At 58.0% G+C, this 17,430-nt stretch overlaps 1 protein-coding gene across 8 annotated transcripts in view; it reads left to right on the top strand.

Moving 5' to 3' along the window:
- Window positions 1–17,330, top strand: part of MGRN1 (mahogunin ring finger 1) — a 56,659-nt gene extending 39,329 nt beyond the window's left edge. The window contains exons 9-18 of one of the 8 annotated variants that reach the window (XM_082713109.1): window positions 320–388; window positions 2,161–2,320; window positions 3,980–4,089; window positions 6,285–6,350; window positions 7,955–8,181; window positions 9,545–9,662; window positions 9,886–9,931; window positions 11,251–11,349; window positions 13,793–13,837; window positions 15,545–17,330. In XM_082713109.1, coding sequence (XP_082569235.1) covers window positions 320–388; window positions 2,161–2,320; window positions 3,980–4,089; window positions 6,285–6,350; window positions 7,955–8,181; window positions 9,545–9,662; window positions 9,886–9,931; window positions 11,251–11,349; window positions 13,793–13,833 — 936 coding nt within the window. In that variant the 3' untranslated portion in view covers window positions 13,834–13,837; window positions 15,545–17,330. The remainder of the gene's footprint in view (window positions 1–319; window positions 389–2,160; window positions 2,321–3,979; window positions 4,090–6,284; window positions 6,351–7,954; window positions 8,182–9,544; window positions 9,663–9,885; window positions 9,932–11,250; window positions 11,350–13,792; window positions 13,838–15,544) is intronic. The other 7 variants (XM_082713108.1, XM_082713113.1, XM_082713112.1 and 4 more) reach the window with 7 other exon arrangements.
- The last annotated feature ends 100 nt before the right edge of the window (window positions 17,331–17,430 follow it).

Below are 17,430 nucleotides of genomic sequence, written 5' to 3'. Positions count from 1 at the left end.
GGGGGATGGTAAGGTGGGCACAGGGTACGGTTGCCTGACCTGTATGCAGGTTGGCTCCATGCCCCCTGGAGAGCAGAACCACTGGACTCCCCCCGCCCCCCACCACCACATGGCCCCGACTACTGGGTGGGTTGGGCAGGAAGCAGGTTCTCTGCCATTCTAGTACTGGGCCTACTCCCTGAGGAGCAGGTGGACAGAATTTCAAACCACACCTGCTCTGGGCCCAAGCCCAATCCCTGGGAAGTGGTCTTGGACCAGGTGGGTGCAGCGGGGCCCTTGAGTGGGAGCTGGCAGGTGCCCAGATTCCTCTGTTCTGCAGGTGGACCGGGTCAGCTACCTGCTGCAGGAGATCTATGGCATCGAGAACAAGAACAACCAGGAGACAAAGGTGTGTGCTTGTGCTGACATTTGCTGGGACTGCAAGAGGACTTCACTCCCCAGCTTCCTTTCCACCTGCATGGAAGAAGAATCCCAGAGGGGCTTGCCCCCACCCTGCCCCCAGCCCTGGCTAGGGCCCTGTCAGCTGGTGGTAGATGAGCTAGTCCCCCATGTGCCTTTCCCAGGAGGCCCTGGGACCCCAGACTCCCATTTTACCTTAATTTTTTATTCTATTTTTATTTATTTATTTATTTTTAAGATTTTGCTTATTGAGAGAGAAAGAAGTATTGATCACAAGCAGTGGGGAATGGTAGAGAGAGAAGCAGACTCCCCACTGAGCAGGGAGCCCAATGTGGTACTTGATCCTAGGACCATGGGATGCAGATGCTTAACAGACTAAGCCACCCAGGTGCCCATTTTTTCTTAATTTTTCAAAGTTAGAGAGGAGCACCTGGCTCTTGGGGTCGGTGGGTATTCGATTCTTGATCTTGGGGTTATAGGTTCAAGCTCCCATTGGGAGTAGAGATGACTTAAAAATATTAACAATAATGAATGAATAAATAGACGAGTTAACAGAGTCTGTAGGCATTTAGTTTTTTTTCCAGCAAATTCCCTGACTTGTTAACATCATTGGGTCGCCAACTGTCAGGTGGGGAACGACAGCCTTGCATTAGGGCCCCTTCCCACCCCGTCAGGGTGAGTCACTGCTGCCCCTGCCAGCTCACCTGTCCCCCATCCACAAGTAGCTGGAGCATGTGGCTGACAGAGCCGTGGTCTGGCCCAGCCAGGGTAGGGTGGCAGAGAATCAGCCTGTACCCTTGTCATCATTTGAAAGGCACAGGGAAACTGTCATCTCTCTTTTTTTTTTTTTTAAGATTTTATTTATTTATTTGACAGACAGAGATCACAAGCAGGCAGAGAAAGAGGAGGATGCAGGCTCCCTGCTGAGCAGAGAGCCCGATGTGGGGCTCGATCCCGGGATGCTGGGATTATGACCTGAGCCGAAGGCAGAGGCTTTAACCCACTGAGCCACCCAGGCGCCCCGTCATCTTTTTTTAAACGTTTTTGGAAGTCTTAACACGTGAGCTTCTGGGACAGCTGGGACTGGCTGAAAGCCGGAAGTCCGGGCAGTTTGGTCAGGCCACTGTTCTCCGAGGCGAGCTCTCAATGTGCTTCGTGCGCTCACGCCGCAGGTGGCCCACTGTCCCTAAGCGGCCCGCGCGCACGTTTCCACCTTGACTGGCCGTCTGTCGGATCCGCTCCGTGCCCGATGGCACAGATCACGCACTCACAGCGTAGCCACTCAGAAACAAGGGGGCAGAAGCCAGCTTCTGGCCACACCTGGGGTATGGAAACAGGTGGTGTTGTTCGTGGACTCTTGATCCAGATGCTAATTAGATAAGTTAGACTTACCAGCTTTTTCCAGTTTCAGCCCAGTAAGTGGGTGCCCTGTGCAGGACATGATCTGAACTGTTGGGTCTTTCCCATGTTTTCTCTGTGGTTCTGATGAGTAGAATGAGACCTGAGTGTTCTCGGTGGGGCACAGATCCTCGTCTCTGTCCTGGCGCGGGCACAGGCTGGGTCAGCTCTGGGCCGCGTCTCCTGAGGACTGCTGCTCCACCGGGACCTTCCTCTGCTCACCTGGTTTCCCTCTGGGGAAGCCGGGGACAGCCAGCAGGGCGGCCAGGGACAGGAACACCTCCCTGCCCCACCCCTGTCCCAGCTCTCACCTGTGGTCCTTGAGAACCTGCCGACCCTCAGACCCTCGGTGTCCCCCTGCAGCCCTCGGACGAGGAGAACAGCGACAACAGCAACGAGTGTGTGGTGTGCCTGTCAGACCTGCGGGACACGCTCATCCTGCCGTGCCGGCACCTGTGCCTGTGTAACTCGTGCGCTGACACGCTGCGTTACCAGGCCAGCAACTGCCCCATCTGCCGGCTGCGTGAGTGGGGCCGGGGGGCTGTCAGCTGCCTGCTCTGGGCACAGCAAGCTTGATGCCATACTGGGTGCGGGTGGTGGGGACCCACGGCGACCATGCTGGCACGTGTGCAGCTGACATCCTCCAAAATTTAGACTTTGGAGGTCATGGCTGGGAAGGATGTGGCCGAGTGGGAGCTTGTAGTAAAATTGGAACTGGACAGACACTGGCCAGCAAATTCAGTCTTGAAGTGTTATGTGGAAAATGTTTTTTTGATTTAAAAAAAATAGTCCCGGTGAGGTGGAAAGCTGACTGAGGGATAGGTTTTTGGGAGCCCTGTAGACATTTTCTCCAAGTTAATTCCGATTCAAGTGTTTGTCGTCCTGTGGAGGGAATCTAAACATTTTCAGGGCAAAACAAATCCCACAGGGTCAAAATGAGCGTCAGGTGGGTGGGTGGGTCCTGGCAGTGAGGGAGCCCAGGCTGTGGGAGAGAAGTGAGCCCACCCCGGGCGCTGTGGGTTTCCATTTGGTGGGGAAATGATAGCTTTTTGGAGAAAACCTTCCTGTCCTTTTACCCCTTGGTGCGCCAGTCACGTCCCTGGGGCCGCCTGGGGTCCTCGTGCCTCACCCTGCATCCCTGAGTCACTGCACAGCCGTGCGGCCCCAAGTGCCACACCTGTCTTGTCACTGTCTCGAGGCTCACAGCTAGTAAGGGGTGGGTGGGTCTAAACGGGTTGTCCTTCTGGGAGAGACAGCTGCGTGCAGGGGCCACAGGGCAGGCCGGGCATGTGGCAGTGGAGGATGAGGCTGTGGGGTCGTGGGGGTCCAGAGCCCAGCCCTGATGAGACCTCAGGGGTTGGTGGGGGAGCCTGCAGGGGGCTGGTGTGCCAGTCCTGGAGGGTCAGGCAGCAGGGCCAGTAGTCTCTCCTCTGTGAGGGACAGGCGAGGAGCTGGGAAGCAGGAGCTGAACGCCAACCTTCCCCATGGACCCTGTCTCCCGGGCGTGGAGGCCCAGGGGCCCAGGTGGGCTGGGCGAGTTGGGCCGGGGCCCTTGTCTCTGAGCCTACAGCCTGAGGCAGCTGCCATCAGAGCTGTGGATGTGGGTGTCCCAGCGGGTGCTGGTAACAGTGTGCGGCTGTTGACAGTGTGTGCAACCTGCACTTTTCATCAGCGTTACCCTCTTGTTAGGGAAGCTGATGGTCCAGGATGACCAGTAGCCTGCACCCTAACTTACTTTCCCAGTTGCTGCTGCTGGTTTTCCTGAATAGAGATCGTCCTGTCAGGGCCGTTCATATACGTATGTCTGCTTGCCCTTGGTATGATTTCCAGGAAGAGACTGGCCAGTGTCCAGGGCGCACTGGGTGCTTTTAGCTGGTCACTAGGTATGACACAGATGCACCATCGTGTGCGTGGTCCAGGGTTTGGCCTGTGGGAGTCTCGTGGCACCCTGTCTGCTGCCCCAGAAGCTCCGCCTGAACTGAGGTCATACACTCTTGACCTCATCTGTCCCCCTTCTGGGCGTTCTTATGTAACTCTGTTTGCCTCTGATTTGGAGACGTAGCTTATTCTAGGACCTCCAGTGGGGAGGGGGAGGTGGCCAATGTCCCTGGAGCCCCGAGGGGCTCAGTGGTGCTGGAATCGGCTGCCCCTTGCCTGATGTGAGCCCTTTCCTCTGCCACAGCCTTCCGGGCCCTTTTGCAGATCCGGGCGGTGAGGAAGAAGCCAGGAGCCCTGTCCCCCGTCTCCTTCAGCCCTGTTCTGGCCCAGAGCATGGACCATGATGAGCATTCAGTAAGTGCCTTTTTCCTCTCTGTTGGGGGGTATGGGGCAGAGAGGAGGGTGTCTGGAGGAAGCTCCTGCCCACTTGCAGAGCCCATCAGGTGTCTGGATGCCCTCAGGACTTACCTTCGTGTTAGGACGGCTTTAGGTTCCCAGTGGGGCCATGTCGTGAGGCCCTGGTTGGGGGATGAAAGGAAAGGCAGGGCCAGACTGTCTGCCTCTCCCTGCCTGCTGGCTCTCTCCATCCTCATCTGCCTGGTGGGCCACCCTTGATCCCCAGAGGTGGTGGTGAGGTTGAAGGGGTGACCTAGGCTGGGCCCAGTGAACCCCAGCTCTCGAGAGTGTTGTAGTTTCTCTGAGAACCAGGGCCACCTGATGGCGTGCAACCCTACCTTGAATTTGAATATCCACACCGTCCTTCAACCTGCCAGACAGCCAGGGCCACTGTGTGGGTTCTAGGAGGTGAGGTCCCGCCCAGCGGATGTCTGACACATGTCCCCCCCACACACTCTGCCCACAGAGAGGTGGTGCCCAGCCTGGACACGGGGGTCAGGGAGCGCCTTGACAGCCACCCACCTCACTTGCTTCCTGGGAAACTGAGGTAGAGCTTGTAGGCACGTGAGGAAGATGGACTTAGGCTTTGGGGAGAGAGATGGCTTTCTGGCTCAAGAGATATAGGCAGACAGAGAGACGAAGAGACCCAGAACCATAGGCAGAGACAGAAAGACATGGAGAGAGATGGGCAGAGACACAGAGTCACAGAGACATGGAGAGAGACCCAGACCGGGATGAGAGTAGAAAAGTAGGTACTGAGACATTGGCAGAGAGGCACGACGAGACAGATGGGGCAGGATGGGGAGGCTGGCGTGGGTGGGCGGGACAGGCAGGGGCAGCCCTAGGTCTGGAGCTCCTGGGCCCCAGCCGGCCACAGCTGTTTGCAGCCAGTGGGTCCATTGTTGGACTCAGTGATTCTTAGAGGAGAAGGACCCACACCCTGTGGTTCTTGCATCCACGAGATGGCCTTCTGCCCTGGGCCAGGGGGTGATGTGTTTGGCCTTTATGGTGATTCTGAATATTGGGCCAGTGTTTACAAGTCTGGACATTTCCTTAAGACTCAGATTTTTGGCTTCTCTTTTGAAATTTGAAGCTGTGGTTGTGTACCTGGAGCAGACGGAAGACCGCCTCAGAGATGGGGTCCCCATCACCCCCCCACTCTTCCTGGCCAACCAGACTGTGTGTTTTGCCTGCTGGCTCCCTGTCAGTATCAGGGCTTCCTCCTTCCGAAACAGCCCTCTGGTGAATTTGGTGTTATGCTGGATTTACGAATCCTGAGTATTTTTTCCAGCAATGCGGTTTTAGTGGAGAGAGGAGTGACCCTAAGCTGTGATTTATCCCTGGGATTGGACTCCTTGTTCTGCAGGATGGGAGCTGGGGATGGATAGTGGGTTTTCTTACTGCTTGTGTGTGCCCCTCGCTCCCAGGCCCTGTCCTGGAGTCTGAGCATCCAGCCTGACCTTCCCACCTTTACCCCTCTTGTCCTGAGAGAGCCGAGATGCCGCTCACACTGCTGGGCAGACGGGTTTGGGTTGTATGCTTCACGTGTCCCGGAGGGCCTGTGCCTTCCCCTGCAGAGGGTTAAGGTAGCCGAATGAATGGGCTCCTGTGCTCCCCCACATTCCTGGTATAAGCGGTTTCCACGTAGTACCACAGAGATCCCAGATTTTCTTTAGTGACACCATTAAGATCATCAAGGAGTGGGGGTGATTTGGGGCTGGTTTTTTAATCCCGGCTGCTTCTAGTTGGACATTGGTGATAAGTTCATGAGGCAGTCCTGAGCCTCCTAGAGGGACAGGGGGTGGTGCCCCTTTCCCCTGCTCAGCTGGGTCCACTGTGGGGAACGCCTGGCCAGCCTCATGCCCATGCTGGCCAGGACCACCTTCTTGGGGTGACCCAGGCCCTGAGTGGGCAGTGGGATAGGGACGGGCTTGACCAGCAGTAGAGTTCCTGGGAGTTGCATTGATGCTGGGCCCAGGCCCTGCAGAATGTGCACTTGGCCAGGTCCCCGGACTTCACGTGCAGGTCACACTTGCCAAGCACAGGCTCCTGGCACCCCTAGAGGCCAGCAAACCTGGGAGGCCCCCAGCCCGCCAGCTCCAGCGCCGTTTGGGGGGTGGCAGTCGTAAAACGTATGATTTTTATCTTGACAGTGTCCCTTTAAAAAATCAAAGGCGCACCCCGCCTCACTGGCCAGCAAGAAACCTAAAAGGGAAACAGTAAGTGTGTTTGGCCCTATGGCCACTTTGCCCCGTGCCTTAATGATTCAACCAATGACAACTGTGGGAAGTCATTTTCACCCCTGGCTAACGTGTTTGGTTAATTTAATCTGTCAAATCCACTCTCCCCAGTCCTGGCGTCCCTGCCCCGGAAGGGAGTTTTGTGGAACAAGCAAAGCTCAAGGTCTGTCGGCAAAAAGCCAGTGTCTCTGACCCCTGCTGTCGGGCGGCAACAGCGCCGGCCTCGGGCCGCCCCTTCTCGCCGGCTCTGCTTCTGCCCGTGGTCCCCAGTGGCCTCGTTTCCCTTTTTTTTCTTGCTGGCAGTGGAATGATGTTGGAGGTGGACCTCACTTGCTGCTAGTTTTTGCAAACTGTCTTCCTCACGCTTGCTTGTCGTCCCGCACCCCCTGCTCTTTCCCCCTTGGATGTTAGCTCTTTGGGCCAAGGATGTGGTTTTCTGGCATTTTCCCTGCATCTCAGGGAGCAGGCGGGGGCCTCTACCTGGGCCTCTACCGACCCTCGTGGTCCCTTGGCAGAACTTAGGTGGAAGTCCCTGGAAGCCCAGCCCCGAGATGGAGGTTTTTCCAGTTTGGAGGATGAGGAGGTTCATAGTATTACTGGCCTTTAAGTGGAAGGCGCGTTGGGAGCAGATGCAAGGCTCCACGGGCCCAGGTGACCAGGGGACTCAGGATGTGCTTGCTGAGGGCAGGGAATTCTTACCCTGGCTCCTCTGCCTTCCCCTGGTCCCAAGGCCACCCTGGAAGGCAGCCCTCCCGTCCTCCCAGCAGAGCGGGCATTCAGGCGGGGGCTTCACCCTGGGAGCACTGCTGAGCATTTGCCCTTCGCCTTGTGTAGTGAAAGCGAGGCAGGTAGCTGTCCCACCTGCACAACAGCCTGAGGGCCTAACATCTCCCAGCAGCTGGGTGTCTCCCAACGCTAACCCTAAAGCAAGACACAGGCTATTGATTTGCTCCACTCCTAGCAAGAGGAAAGACTGGTTCTGAACCAGGGGTGCCCATTAGAACCATCTGGAACACGTGTCCCCCTCCATGGATGCTTGTTCCAGGCACACAGAGGATCTCGAGTTGGGCCAGATGCCTGTGTTGGGCAAAGCTCCCTGCGGGGCCAGGCCCTCCCTGGTCTAGAACACACGCAGCTCTATTGGCCTGTCCCGCCTTTGGCATGGCTTTGCTCTCCACCCGCTCCTGAGCCTCCTTTCTCTCTCTGAGCCCTCACTCTCCACCCGTGCCAGGCAGGAACAGAAAGCCAGGTAGGGGCTGGCCGAGACCAAGGGTGGGGGGGGCTCTTCTAGGTGGCCTCTCTTCCTTCATCTGCGGCAGAGTGGGCCATTCGGGCATCCAAGGCTGCGTGCTACAGCTGATGGCTGAGGGAGCCCTGGGGAGGTGCTCTGGAGTTCTGGGCGCCCCTCTGAGGGAGGGGGATTTAGGTCCCTGGAAGGTGGAGTGGACAGGAGATGATCAGAAGGCAGGTTCGGGGGAGTAGCATGTCCCTGGGGCACAAGGCCAGCGTCTAGGGCTTTGTGGCCCAGGGCAGCGCACAGGGAGTGTGGCCAGCCCATCCCTCACCCACTCTTGTCCCCACAGAGCTCTGACAGCATCCCACCTGGCTATGAGCCCATCTCCCTACTTGAGGCGCTCAATGGCCTTCGGGCCATCTCCCCGGCCATCCCTTCAGCCCCCCTTTATGAAGAGATCACCTACTCAGGCGTCTCAGATGGCCTGTCCCAGGCCAGTTGTCCACTTGCGGGGATGGATCGAATCCTGGAAAGCAGCCACCAGAAGGGCAAGCCAAGGAGCAAATCCCCTGACAGGTGAGGCTGGTGCCAGGATTCCCTCTGGGGTGTGGTACATGGGAACCCACATGTCTGCCCCGTGGCGAGGGTCGGGGAAGCATGTGGTATCATGTAAGAAGTGCAAAGCAGGGGGCCTCCTGGGTGGCTCAGTTTGTTCACGATCTGACTTCAGCTCAGGTCATGATCCTGGGATCCCGGGATGCCGGGATCGGGCTCCACGCTCCATGGGGAGTCTGCTTGAGATTCTCTGTTGCTCTCCCCCTGCTCACATGCACGCTCCCTTACTCTAAATAAATATAATACTAAAAAAATAAAGAAGTACAAAGCCGGTGTATTTGCAGCATTAGTTTTAGAATGTTTTGTTGGGTGATTCACCAGAATGACTCCCAGAACCATTAGCAGGTTAGATTACAGCTAAGGTCGGTTATAGCAAAGGACAGAGCACAGCAGCTGGAGAGATGCCCTGGGAGAGGCCACGAGTGCCCAGCGTCCTTCCCTGTCCCAAGCCACACAGGACACAGTGGGAGCCCCCTGAGTCTCAGGGTCCCGGGACGTCCTGAGGGCTGTCGCATGGGCACATCCTGCTGGGTGAACAGCTGTGGCACCAAACCTGGGCTGCCACGAAACCAGGAGCATGTTGGTGCCCTTGTTGTGCCCAACAAGCAGTCTGGTCACGCTTCCGCTGGAAAGATGCGAGACATGTGCTCCTTCTCGTCACACGTGTGTTTATTTTTTAACTTAAATTCAGGTTAGTTTCAGAGGAAGGGTTCAGTGGCTTGTCGGTTGCACGCAGCACCCTGTGCTCATTCCGTCACACGCCCGCCTTCCTGCCCGGCCCCTAGTCGCCTCACCCGACCCACCTCCCCTCCAGCAGCCTCCGCTTTGTTCCGTGATTAAGAGTCACATGGTTTGTTTCCCTCTCTGATTTTATCTTATTTTTTTCTCCCTTCCCCTATGATCCTCTGTTTTGTTTCTTGAATTCCACATATTACTTGCTCTGCACGATACCCTTTGTTTCTTCACGGGTTCTGTTTTCTTAAGAAAAGGTGGAAGTTTTGTAAAACCCCCCACGCCGCAGCGACTTGCACACTTGGCCGGGCCCCTCTAGATCCAGAAAGAAGCATGGGGTTTCTCTTGCCCCCGTCCCCTGCCTCCCACTTTGGGGCTTTACCGCTGTGATGCTCTCCTCCCCCTGGAACCACAGAGCCAGGGTCAGGCCCGTGCCTCCGAGACTGTCCAGCCGCCGTCTCTACTGGCGCACATGCCTCCCCCCGGCCCTCGGGGTGTGCAGTCTCCCCCACGGTCACCGTTGGCCGTGGTGAGCTGGTGTTCATCCTCCGTACGTCCTCCCGTCCTTCCCTCCCGTCTTCTCTGTCCCCAGCACCCTGCGGTCTCCGTCGTCCCCCATCCATGAAGAGGATGAGGAGAAGCTGTCCCAGGACTCAGACGCCCTTCCCCCGCTGAGTGGGGCAGGGCTGGCGCTCAGTAGCTCCCCCGAGGTGAGCCCCTTCTGTCACCCTGTCCCCAATGCCTGTGGGGGTGGACTCCAGACCTGGGGCGAAGTGTGCCCTGGTCCCCTTCACCACTTGCTCATGGGCCAGCCTCGGCCGGTTTCCTTAGCTGGGGGGTGCACCTCATTTCGGGGTGGGGCGGGGGGGCTGTGCGGGAAATCTCGGGCTGGCGGCCCCGGAGCTGCAGGCACTCTTTGTCCTTGTCTCCTAGAGCTTTGTCACGGAGGAGGCGGACGAGGCAGCGGCCCTGAAGCAGGGTAAGCCCTCTGCCTGAGGAACGTGTGCGGCCTCACTGTAGGGCGGCCTCCCGGGGGGCTTTGCTGCGGTTCTGGGGAGTGCAGGCTGGCTCCCTCCTGGGCGTCCCGCACTCCTTACTGCAGGCTCTCCCCATGCACAGCCCCCCGCCGGCTTGGTTTTCCTTCACGTCCAGCCAGTGCTTTGCAGCGGCCATCATTCCACAGGCAGCCAGCTGCTCCTGTGTGTCCCATACGGGCTGCCCCTCTGGTGCCTGGAGAGACTCAGGGTCCCTCCCGGGGCTGTGTGCTGGACTGCCGGGTGCACAGCTTAGCCAGGCCCCTCTGCATGTCCCTGGGTCTGCCTTGCACCTGTCTGGAGTGGTGGGGTTTAGCACAGAGAGCCTGCTGGGGCCTGAGTCCCACCGGCCACTAACAGGCCCTGACCTCCCAGTGCTTGTGGTATATAATGGGGTGCCTCCCCGGCCTCCCTCTGCTGGCTTGGGGGGCGTGGCAGGAGGCTCACAGCCATTTTTTTAAAAAAGATTTTACTCGTTTATTTATTTGACAGAACACAAGCAGAAGGAGGGGCAGAGGGAGAAGCAGGCTCCCAGCAGAGCAGGGAACCTGATGTGAGGCTCCGTCCCAGGACCCTGGGATCATGACCTGAGCCGAAGGCATATGCTTTATGGCTGAACCACCCTGGCACCCCCTCTCCCAGCCATTTAATTGGGAGGTGACAGGCAGAAAGTAGCCGTGGCTGGCTGTCGGGCATGGTAGAGACCCTGGAGTAACCTGCAGTCACCCTGTTGCTGTGACCCCCTCCTCACCAGCAGGCTCCCCAGCCAGCATCGTGCTGCAGTGACGTGTGGCCCTCCCAGGAACAGGCTCCCCACCTCAGAATGGGCCCGACCCTCTCTTGCCGTTCCTTCCTTCCTGGGCAGAGCCTGTGCCTGTCCCGGGACCCCCCTTCTGCCGGAGGGGACCTGCCGCTCCTGCCTGCACGCGGGCCACACTAGCTCCCCACTGCAGGGCACGTGGCCCAGGTGGAAGGAGAAGCAGGAGACATTCAATCTATTACCTTCTTGTTTTTGTAAACAGGAGTATGTAGTGTTTCTGTCCTGAAGAACAAAACCCCAAGCAGGGTTGGGAGAGGAGAGTCGTGAAGAAGAACAAACCTTGGCCTCTCAGGCCCTGAGCGCAGAGGAGGGAGTGGGGGTAGGGTCTGGCTCGTAGCTGCTGCAGAGCCCTCAGGGAGGGAAGACAGGCTCCTGGGGATCCTGACCAGAGGGTCAATGACCACCTTCCGCCTATAGGCCTCTGACCTGCCCCGTCCTCTGCAGGGAGCCGAGTGCCATCCTTCGAGAATGTCCTACAGGACGGCAGCCCTGAGGCCTGCAGCCACGGCCAGCCCCGCCTGCCCGCCGATGTCTACCTGCCAGGTAACCGCACTGGGCATTCGGGCTGGGGGGTGTATACTGTCACCATCCGTCCACATGGACTGTCCAGTGACTGTCCCCATGGAGCTGGGAGTCTGGCTGGACTGGTCATGGAGGGGCTGGCTTGTCAGGAGCCCAGGTCTCTCTCCCTGGCTCTACCCACGCTCCTTCCATTGATCCCAAAGCACAGCCAGACCCTGGCCACACAGTCACCCCGTGCGGCCGCTTGCTGTCTGTGTCAGGGCCTGTGCGTGAGGCCCCTTCACACCTAGAGCCACTTTAGCATCAGGAAGGTCGGAGGGACTGCTTGTCCTTCTTTCCATCCACCTCCTGCTTGGGGCCTGGTAGGCAGGTCTAACCCCGCTGCTATCTCCCACTCTTACTTCACCCATGGGCCCAGTAGGCCCTGTTCGGGTACCCCAACAGCAGGGCCTCGGCCCCAGGGAGCTACACACACAAAGCCACCTGCATGCCCCAGGCCTGATGCAGGCCACCAGTCCTCCGCCTCTGCCTGAGGGGCTGACGGGGCCCAAGTGAAGCCGCACATCGCAAGCCAGGGCTGGGAGGCCAGGTGGGGTGCCAGGCACCTGCAAGGCCCAAGGGCAGTGGGGGAAGGGCCTTTGCTTCTCTGCCCCCCACCTTTTAAAAGATTTATTTATTTATTTATTTATTTGACAGAGATCACAAGTAGGCAGAGAGGCAGGCAGAGAGAGAGAGAGGAGGAAGTAGCCTCCCTGCTGAGCAGAGAGCCCGATGCGGGACTGGATCCCAGGACCCTGGGATCATGACCTGAGCCGAAGGCAGAGGCTCTAACCCACTGACCCACCCAGGTGCCCCTCTTCTCCCCTTTTTGAAAGGCTTCTGCTCCCCTGCTGGCTGCCCCCAATTCCTTTCTTCTTTGTGCCTGTTGGTCAAGGTACTTAGCTTTAAGTCCTGGGCTCCAAAGATGGGGACAGGAGTCAGGGGCCCTCAGAGACTTGTGTCTGCTGCCTGTTAAGATATCATCTGAGGATCTAAAATCAAGATAAATAGCCATTATGCCCTCAAAGTCTGGCTGGTGCCGTGTGGCTCAGAAGCACCTTTGCCCTGCTGCCTGCCCTAGTTCTCGGTGACCCGTGCAGCGGGCCTGGCTGTGATGTGCTTTGGTTTGAAGGTGTATTGTCCCGCCCACCTCAGCATCTGGATAAGCAGTGGGCTGTGCAGAGGGTCCGGTTAGCCCAGAGGGTGGCACGGTCATCAGGGGTAGCAACGGCAGTAAGTGCCATCAGTACTTATACCCCCCACCCCCAAGAGAAACCCATGGGTGAAAGCCATGTTTAGGACCAGCGTCCTATAGAGCAACAGAAAATTCCAGTAAGTTCTTTCAAGGAACTTCAGTGATTTCCATATAAATACAAGCTTGGGGGGGATGGGGAGAGCCCAGAGAGGGACTTCCTAGAAGCACAAGCAAGAATTGTGATCCTGTGGTTGAAGGGATACCTTGAGCACACCCAGCAGTGCCAGCCCCTGCTCCGCAGTGTCTGGATGTCAGAACGGGACACCAGGCTTTCTGCCTCTCTCACCCCCAAACCCCAGGCCAGTGATGTGCCTCCTTGAGCTCCACAGGTGGGGGGGGGGGGCAGGCCAGGTGTGGAGGGGCTGACGGAGAGGCTGAAATATGTTTGGGGCAGCAGAAGCCGGAGTCCAGCCCCAGAGCTGTGGGCCCACTGGAGCCCACAGGGAGGGCGATGCTGCGGCTCTGGGGCCCACACCCCCTGCCCCCCGGCTTGTGCACATTGTGTGCTGTGCCCTGGGCACTGCCATGTGCTTTGAGGGGCGCTCCCCACGGGCATTGCTGATGGTACCTGGAGGCTGGGCAGGGGGCCTTGCAGACGTGCATACCGTCATAAGCATACATGTACCTGTCTTCCTTTATTCCTGAGCTGGCATGTTCTATTCTGCTATGGGGTCTCATTTAGCAAAGAATGCTAAACGTCTTCCACATCGGGGTGTGTTCGAGAATGGGGACGTGCACACGGGTGTCTTTGTTCTTTATGGCAGCTGCACAGCTGTCCCCTGGAGGGACAGGCACAGTGTAGCGAACCTTCGTGTTCATGGTGTTGATAGGGGGATGATGAGGAGGCTGGTAAGATCCGTGTGGGAAAGCTAGATGTGGGCGGTCATTTGGGGCGCGGGCCCCCCGGGATCCCCTTTCCTCAAGGTGAACCCCACCTGCCCTGACCTCTGCCCTGTGCATGCTTCCCTGGGCTGAGTCCCTCTCCGTTGTTGGGCTGTGGCCCGTGCTCTGTTCTCCTTTGTTTCAGCACGTGAGTCTGTGGGCATTTAGTCCCATGTGCACCCCCCCCCCCCAGGCAGTCTCGTCATAAAGCAGTGCATTCGCTGCGGAATGTGTGGGTCTGTCAGTGCTTTGCTAACTGAGCTTCCATCTCTCTCCTCCTCTGCACAGCCCTGGGGCCTGACTCCTGCTCTGTTGGTATAGAGGAGTAAGCTGGTACGTGATCTTCTGCATCCATGTCGTGGGGTGGCTCTGAGGGTCATCCTAGATGGTGCTGGACTGAGGACCTCCCCAGCTGCCTCTCCCTCTCCTGCTCCCTCCCTGCGGGTGCCTTGCCCTTTTCTGGGCTTCTTCCATGTCCGTGTCTTCCCTGGGGTCTTGAATTCTGAATCCAGAACTCTCCAAACGTGCTACACCTTTGCTCCTAAGAGGTGGTCCCTAGGGGTATGACATTGGCCAACTTTTGGAGCCGGAGCTCTTTCTGTCTGGACTAGGTGGCCCAGGCAGGCTTTGTTAGCCTTTAAGGTCCCAGGAATGGTGACTTAGTCCTTGCTGAGACACCCCTGTTGCTGCTGACTAATCTGTCCCCCAGCCTACCTATGGAACTTTCCGGAATACCAGCACATGGCTGAAATCCATGTACTAGGAAGCCATGGGAGGTTGACCTCTCCCTGATTGGGAAATGCCCTCTACCTGGGTGACCTTGCCGAACGACCGTTCCATGGAAGGTTATTCAGAGCGCCAGCCGGACGGGTGACTGCGTTTAGGACCTTCTTCCCCTCCTTCACGTGACAGTAGTGGTTCTGGAAGTCCAGTGGTGGAGAAGCCGGTGCCTTCAGTGGCCCAAGCTTTCCCAGACGTGCGTGGGGTGGAGCGCTCCAGCAGAGCCCTTGGCCCATCCTGGCAGTGAGGGCCCAGCAGCCCCTGCGGGGAGATGCGCCCCAGGCTGATGTGCGGCCTTCCTCCTGGCCAGCTGTCCCGAGCTTCCGTGTCTGTCCGCTCATTCTGACACCTGCATTTATGTCCTTGTACGAACTCTTCTGCTTGAATGTTTCTTCTGACAAATATTCGTCTCTATTGAAGTCGGGCCCAACACTTCTATAAAGTCGGCCCTGGTCTGCATGTTAGAGGATGTTGAGTGCTGTGATCTAGGTGAAACTTCCAAAAGTGAAAATGCACAGAGGTCAGGCTGAGCTCCAGAGAACTGTATTTTGCCTGCAGGCTGCATAGCAGAGCTGACGCCCCACACAAAGCCACCTAAGAAATCAGTTCCTCCACCTCAGAGTCTGTGTCATAGGTGACGGGGCAGACGCACTCCTTGGTTTGTGATTTGAAGGCTGTCCCCGTGGAGCCCATATCCAGTGGATGGGCGGCAGGCAGCCGTCCCTCTGTAGCTCTGGTAGTTGTGCCGGTCACTTGCTGCTATGGGCTTGTGTCACCGGGGGGCACCCTCCGTCCAGGGACAGAGTCCCTCATGGCATCAGGAAGCCTCTGAAGAAGGCAGGTTGGGGCTCTGGGGGCTGCTCTGAGCACAGAGTTGTCTCCAGGTCCAAGTGCACTCTCCTCTGCCTGGGCTTGCCCGAGTCCTGGTCTAATTCAGTAGTGAAGGGTAGTGGCTGGTCAGATCCCAGGAACCAAGGGCCAGGTGAGGGAGGAGGCCCCAGGGGGCAGGAGCCCATGGTACCCGTTGCATTCCATTTGGGGCATCAGATGGTGTTGTTGCCTGGGTTCTGCTCCAGAAGAGACAGGCCCCCCCTTACTCTGCTGAGGCTGGAGTTCTAGGTCTCTGTGTGGTCCTGCCACAGACAGTGTAGGGGGTGCTGGGTGGCCCTGCTCTCTGGGGGGGCTCATGGTTGGTGGAAGCTGAGCCCGATGGCTGAGTGGACCACCCATGACTACTTTTCCCTCTGCTCCTGTCCGCAGGATGGTCCACCTCCATGGAGACGCCCCACAGCCTCCGTACCGCTGGCCCACCCCGGCCTGACCCTGGGGCCACTGAGCTGACCCCACTCTGAGAGCCTGGCCAGGCTGGCAGCATGGAGCCCTTAGCTCCCCAGACTTTGCCGGGGGGCCACCAGATTCTGCGTGACCCCTGGCCTCTCCCGTCTTGCACGCTCTGCGTGGCCGTTGGCTCTGAGGGGCCACACAATCCTTGATTGAAGAGCACAGTGGACTGTCTCCTCTGACAAATTCCTTTTTCTACAGTCGATGTATTTGTCAATGGTACAAGATGAAGGACAGCAGCTTTCTGTTCTGGGCTCTGAGGTTTCCCCCAGACGTTCCATTGGCTGAATGACTGGGACTGGGGCCTGACCAACCACATGCAGCCTGGACCAGCTTCTCCCAGCACCCTAGCTACTGGGGACTTGATATCCCAAGAACTCAGCACAAATTCTCCGAAGAAAAGTGTATTGGTGGGTGAAGCGGTGTCTTCACAGGAGATGTCCTAAGGGTCTTCTTGGCCAAGGTGGAAAGGAAGTGGGGTCTGAGTCATGGTCAATGAAGGAAACAGTGCCTGTCCCCTACCCCCCTGTGCCTGTGTCCTTGGCAGCCTGGCTATTGCTGTTTTGTGCCCTCTTCTGCTTCTTCCCCTTCCTGCTCCAGTCCTGGGGGGCAAGGCTGCCTCCTGTAGCTACCCCTACCCACTAAGGCCCACTCAGCCCTTGGGGGCTGGGGGCTTGGGGCTGGGTCTGACTGAGGGGCCAAGACAGCAGGTAGTGACCGGTGGCCCCTCTTGGCCCTGCACACCTTTTCTGAAGTGGCTTTGCTCATGTGGCAGGTGCCTGCCCATGAGGGGCTTTCTGCTGGGTTCGTGGGGCTGCTGTCCACTTGCCCCAGGGAGGGATGTGAGCGGCTTCCCTGCTCCCTCTTGACCACTGAAGCGTCCCTTGGTTTTTCTTTGACTTGTTCGCTCTGGGCTCCCTGTGGTGGACCGGCCTGGGGAATGCACTTGGCAGATCCTATCTGAGGTGACCTTGCCTTTTTTTTTTTTTAAAGCAAAACTTTCTGGGTGACAAAGGCAAAGGGGGCATCCAGCCCTGGTGTCCCAGGTGACAGCTGGTCCCAGCAGGGACCTTCCAGGTGGTTGGGTCTGTGCAGGCCCCTGAGGTGGGAAGACTTTCCTGGTCTGGGGTGAGGGGTGCAGAGCGGCCCGCTTTCTGAGGAGCTGCCCTGGAAAGGATGGTTCTGGGGCAGCCGGCAGTTGTCCATGGAGCCCTGTGGCCCAGCCGGCCTGTGTGTGCAAAGCTCTGGCCCCTACCGTAGCACCCTCCCTGTGGCTCATTCTGCAGGGTGCTCAGGAGAGAAACTAGCCGTAGGGGACTCATCTCTCCATTTGAGCCTATGAGCAGAGTGCTGGCCTAGACACAGCTCTCAGACGTGCTCAGGCCGGCTTCCCCCAGCCTCCAGACTCCCCCGCTCCCCTGCCCTCCCCTGCTGCCCACTGTGTGCTCCTGCCCGCGCGTACCCCTAGAGGTGCAGACACACGCACACGCAGCCTGGCTGCCTCCCTCCCTCCCTCCCGCTCCTTCCTGCTCCTGACCCGCCAGCCCTGGCCTCTAACCGTTGGTCTTGGTGCCAGTACTCTGTCTGAAGACCAGGATGCAGACTGGCCTGTCTTGGACTTACTGTGCTATCATTTGATGTACTCTGATTGGCTAGTTTTGGTTTGTTTTTACTGTATATTTATAGTAATAAAATCATGCAGCAATATCTTGTCCGCTCCTTCCTCTGCACATTGCCCTGAGGGACCTCGGCTGTTTCCTGGTCTGGAGGCAGGACGGCTGAGCGGCTCCTGGCGACTCTGGGAG

The sequence above is a fragment of the Mustela nivalis genome (genome assembly GCF_964662115.1).
Source record: "Mustela nivalis genome assembly, chromosome: 19".
Taxonomy (NCBI): Eukaryota; Metazoa; Chordata; class Mammalia; order Carnivora; family Mustelidae; genus Mustela; species Mustela nivalis.
Note: the sequence above shows the minus strand (reverse complement) of the source record. Positions and strands in the feature narration are given on the sequence as shown.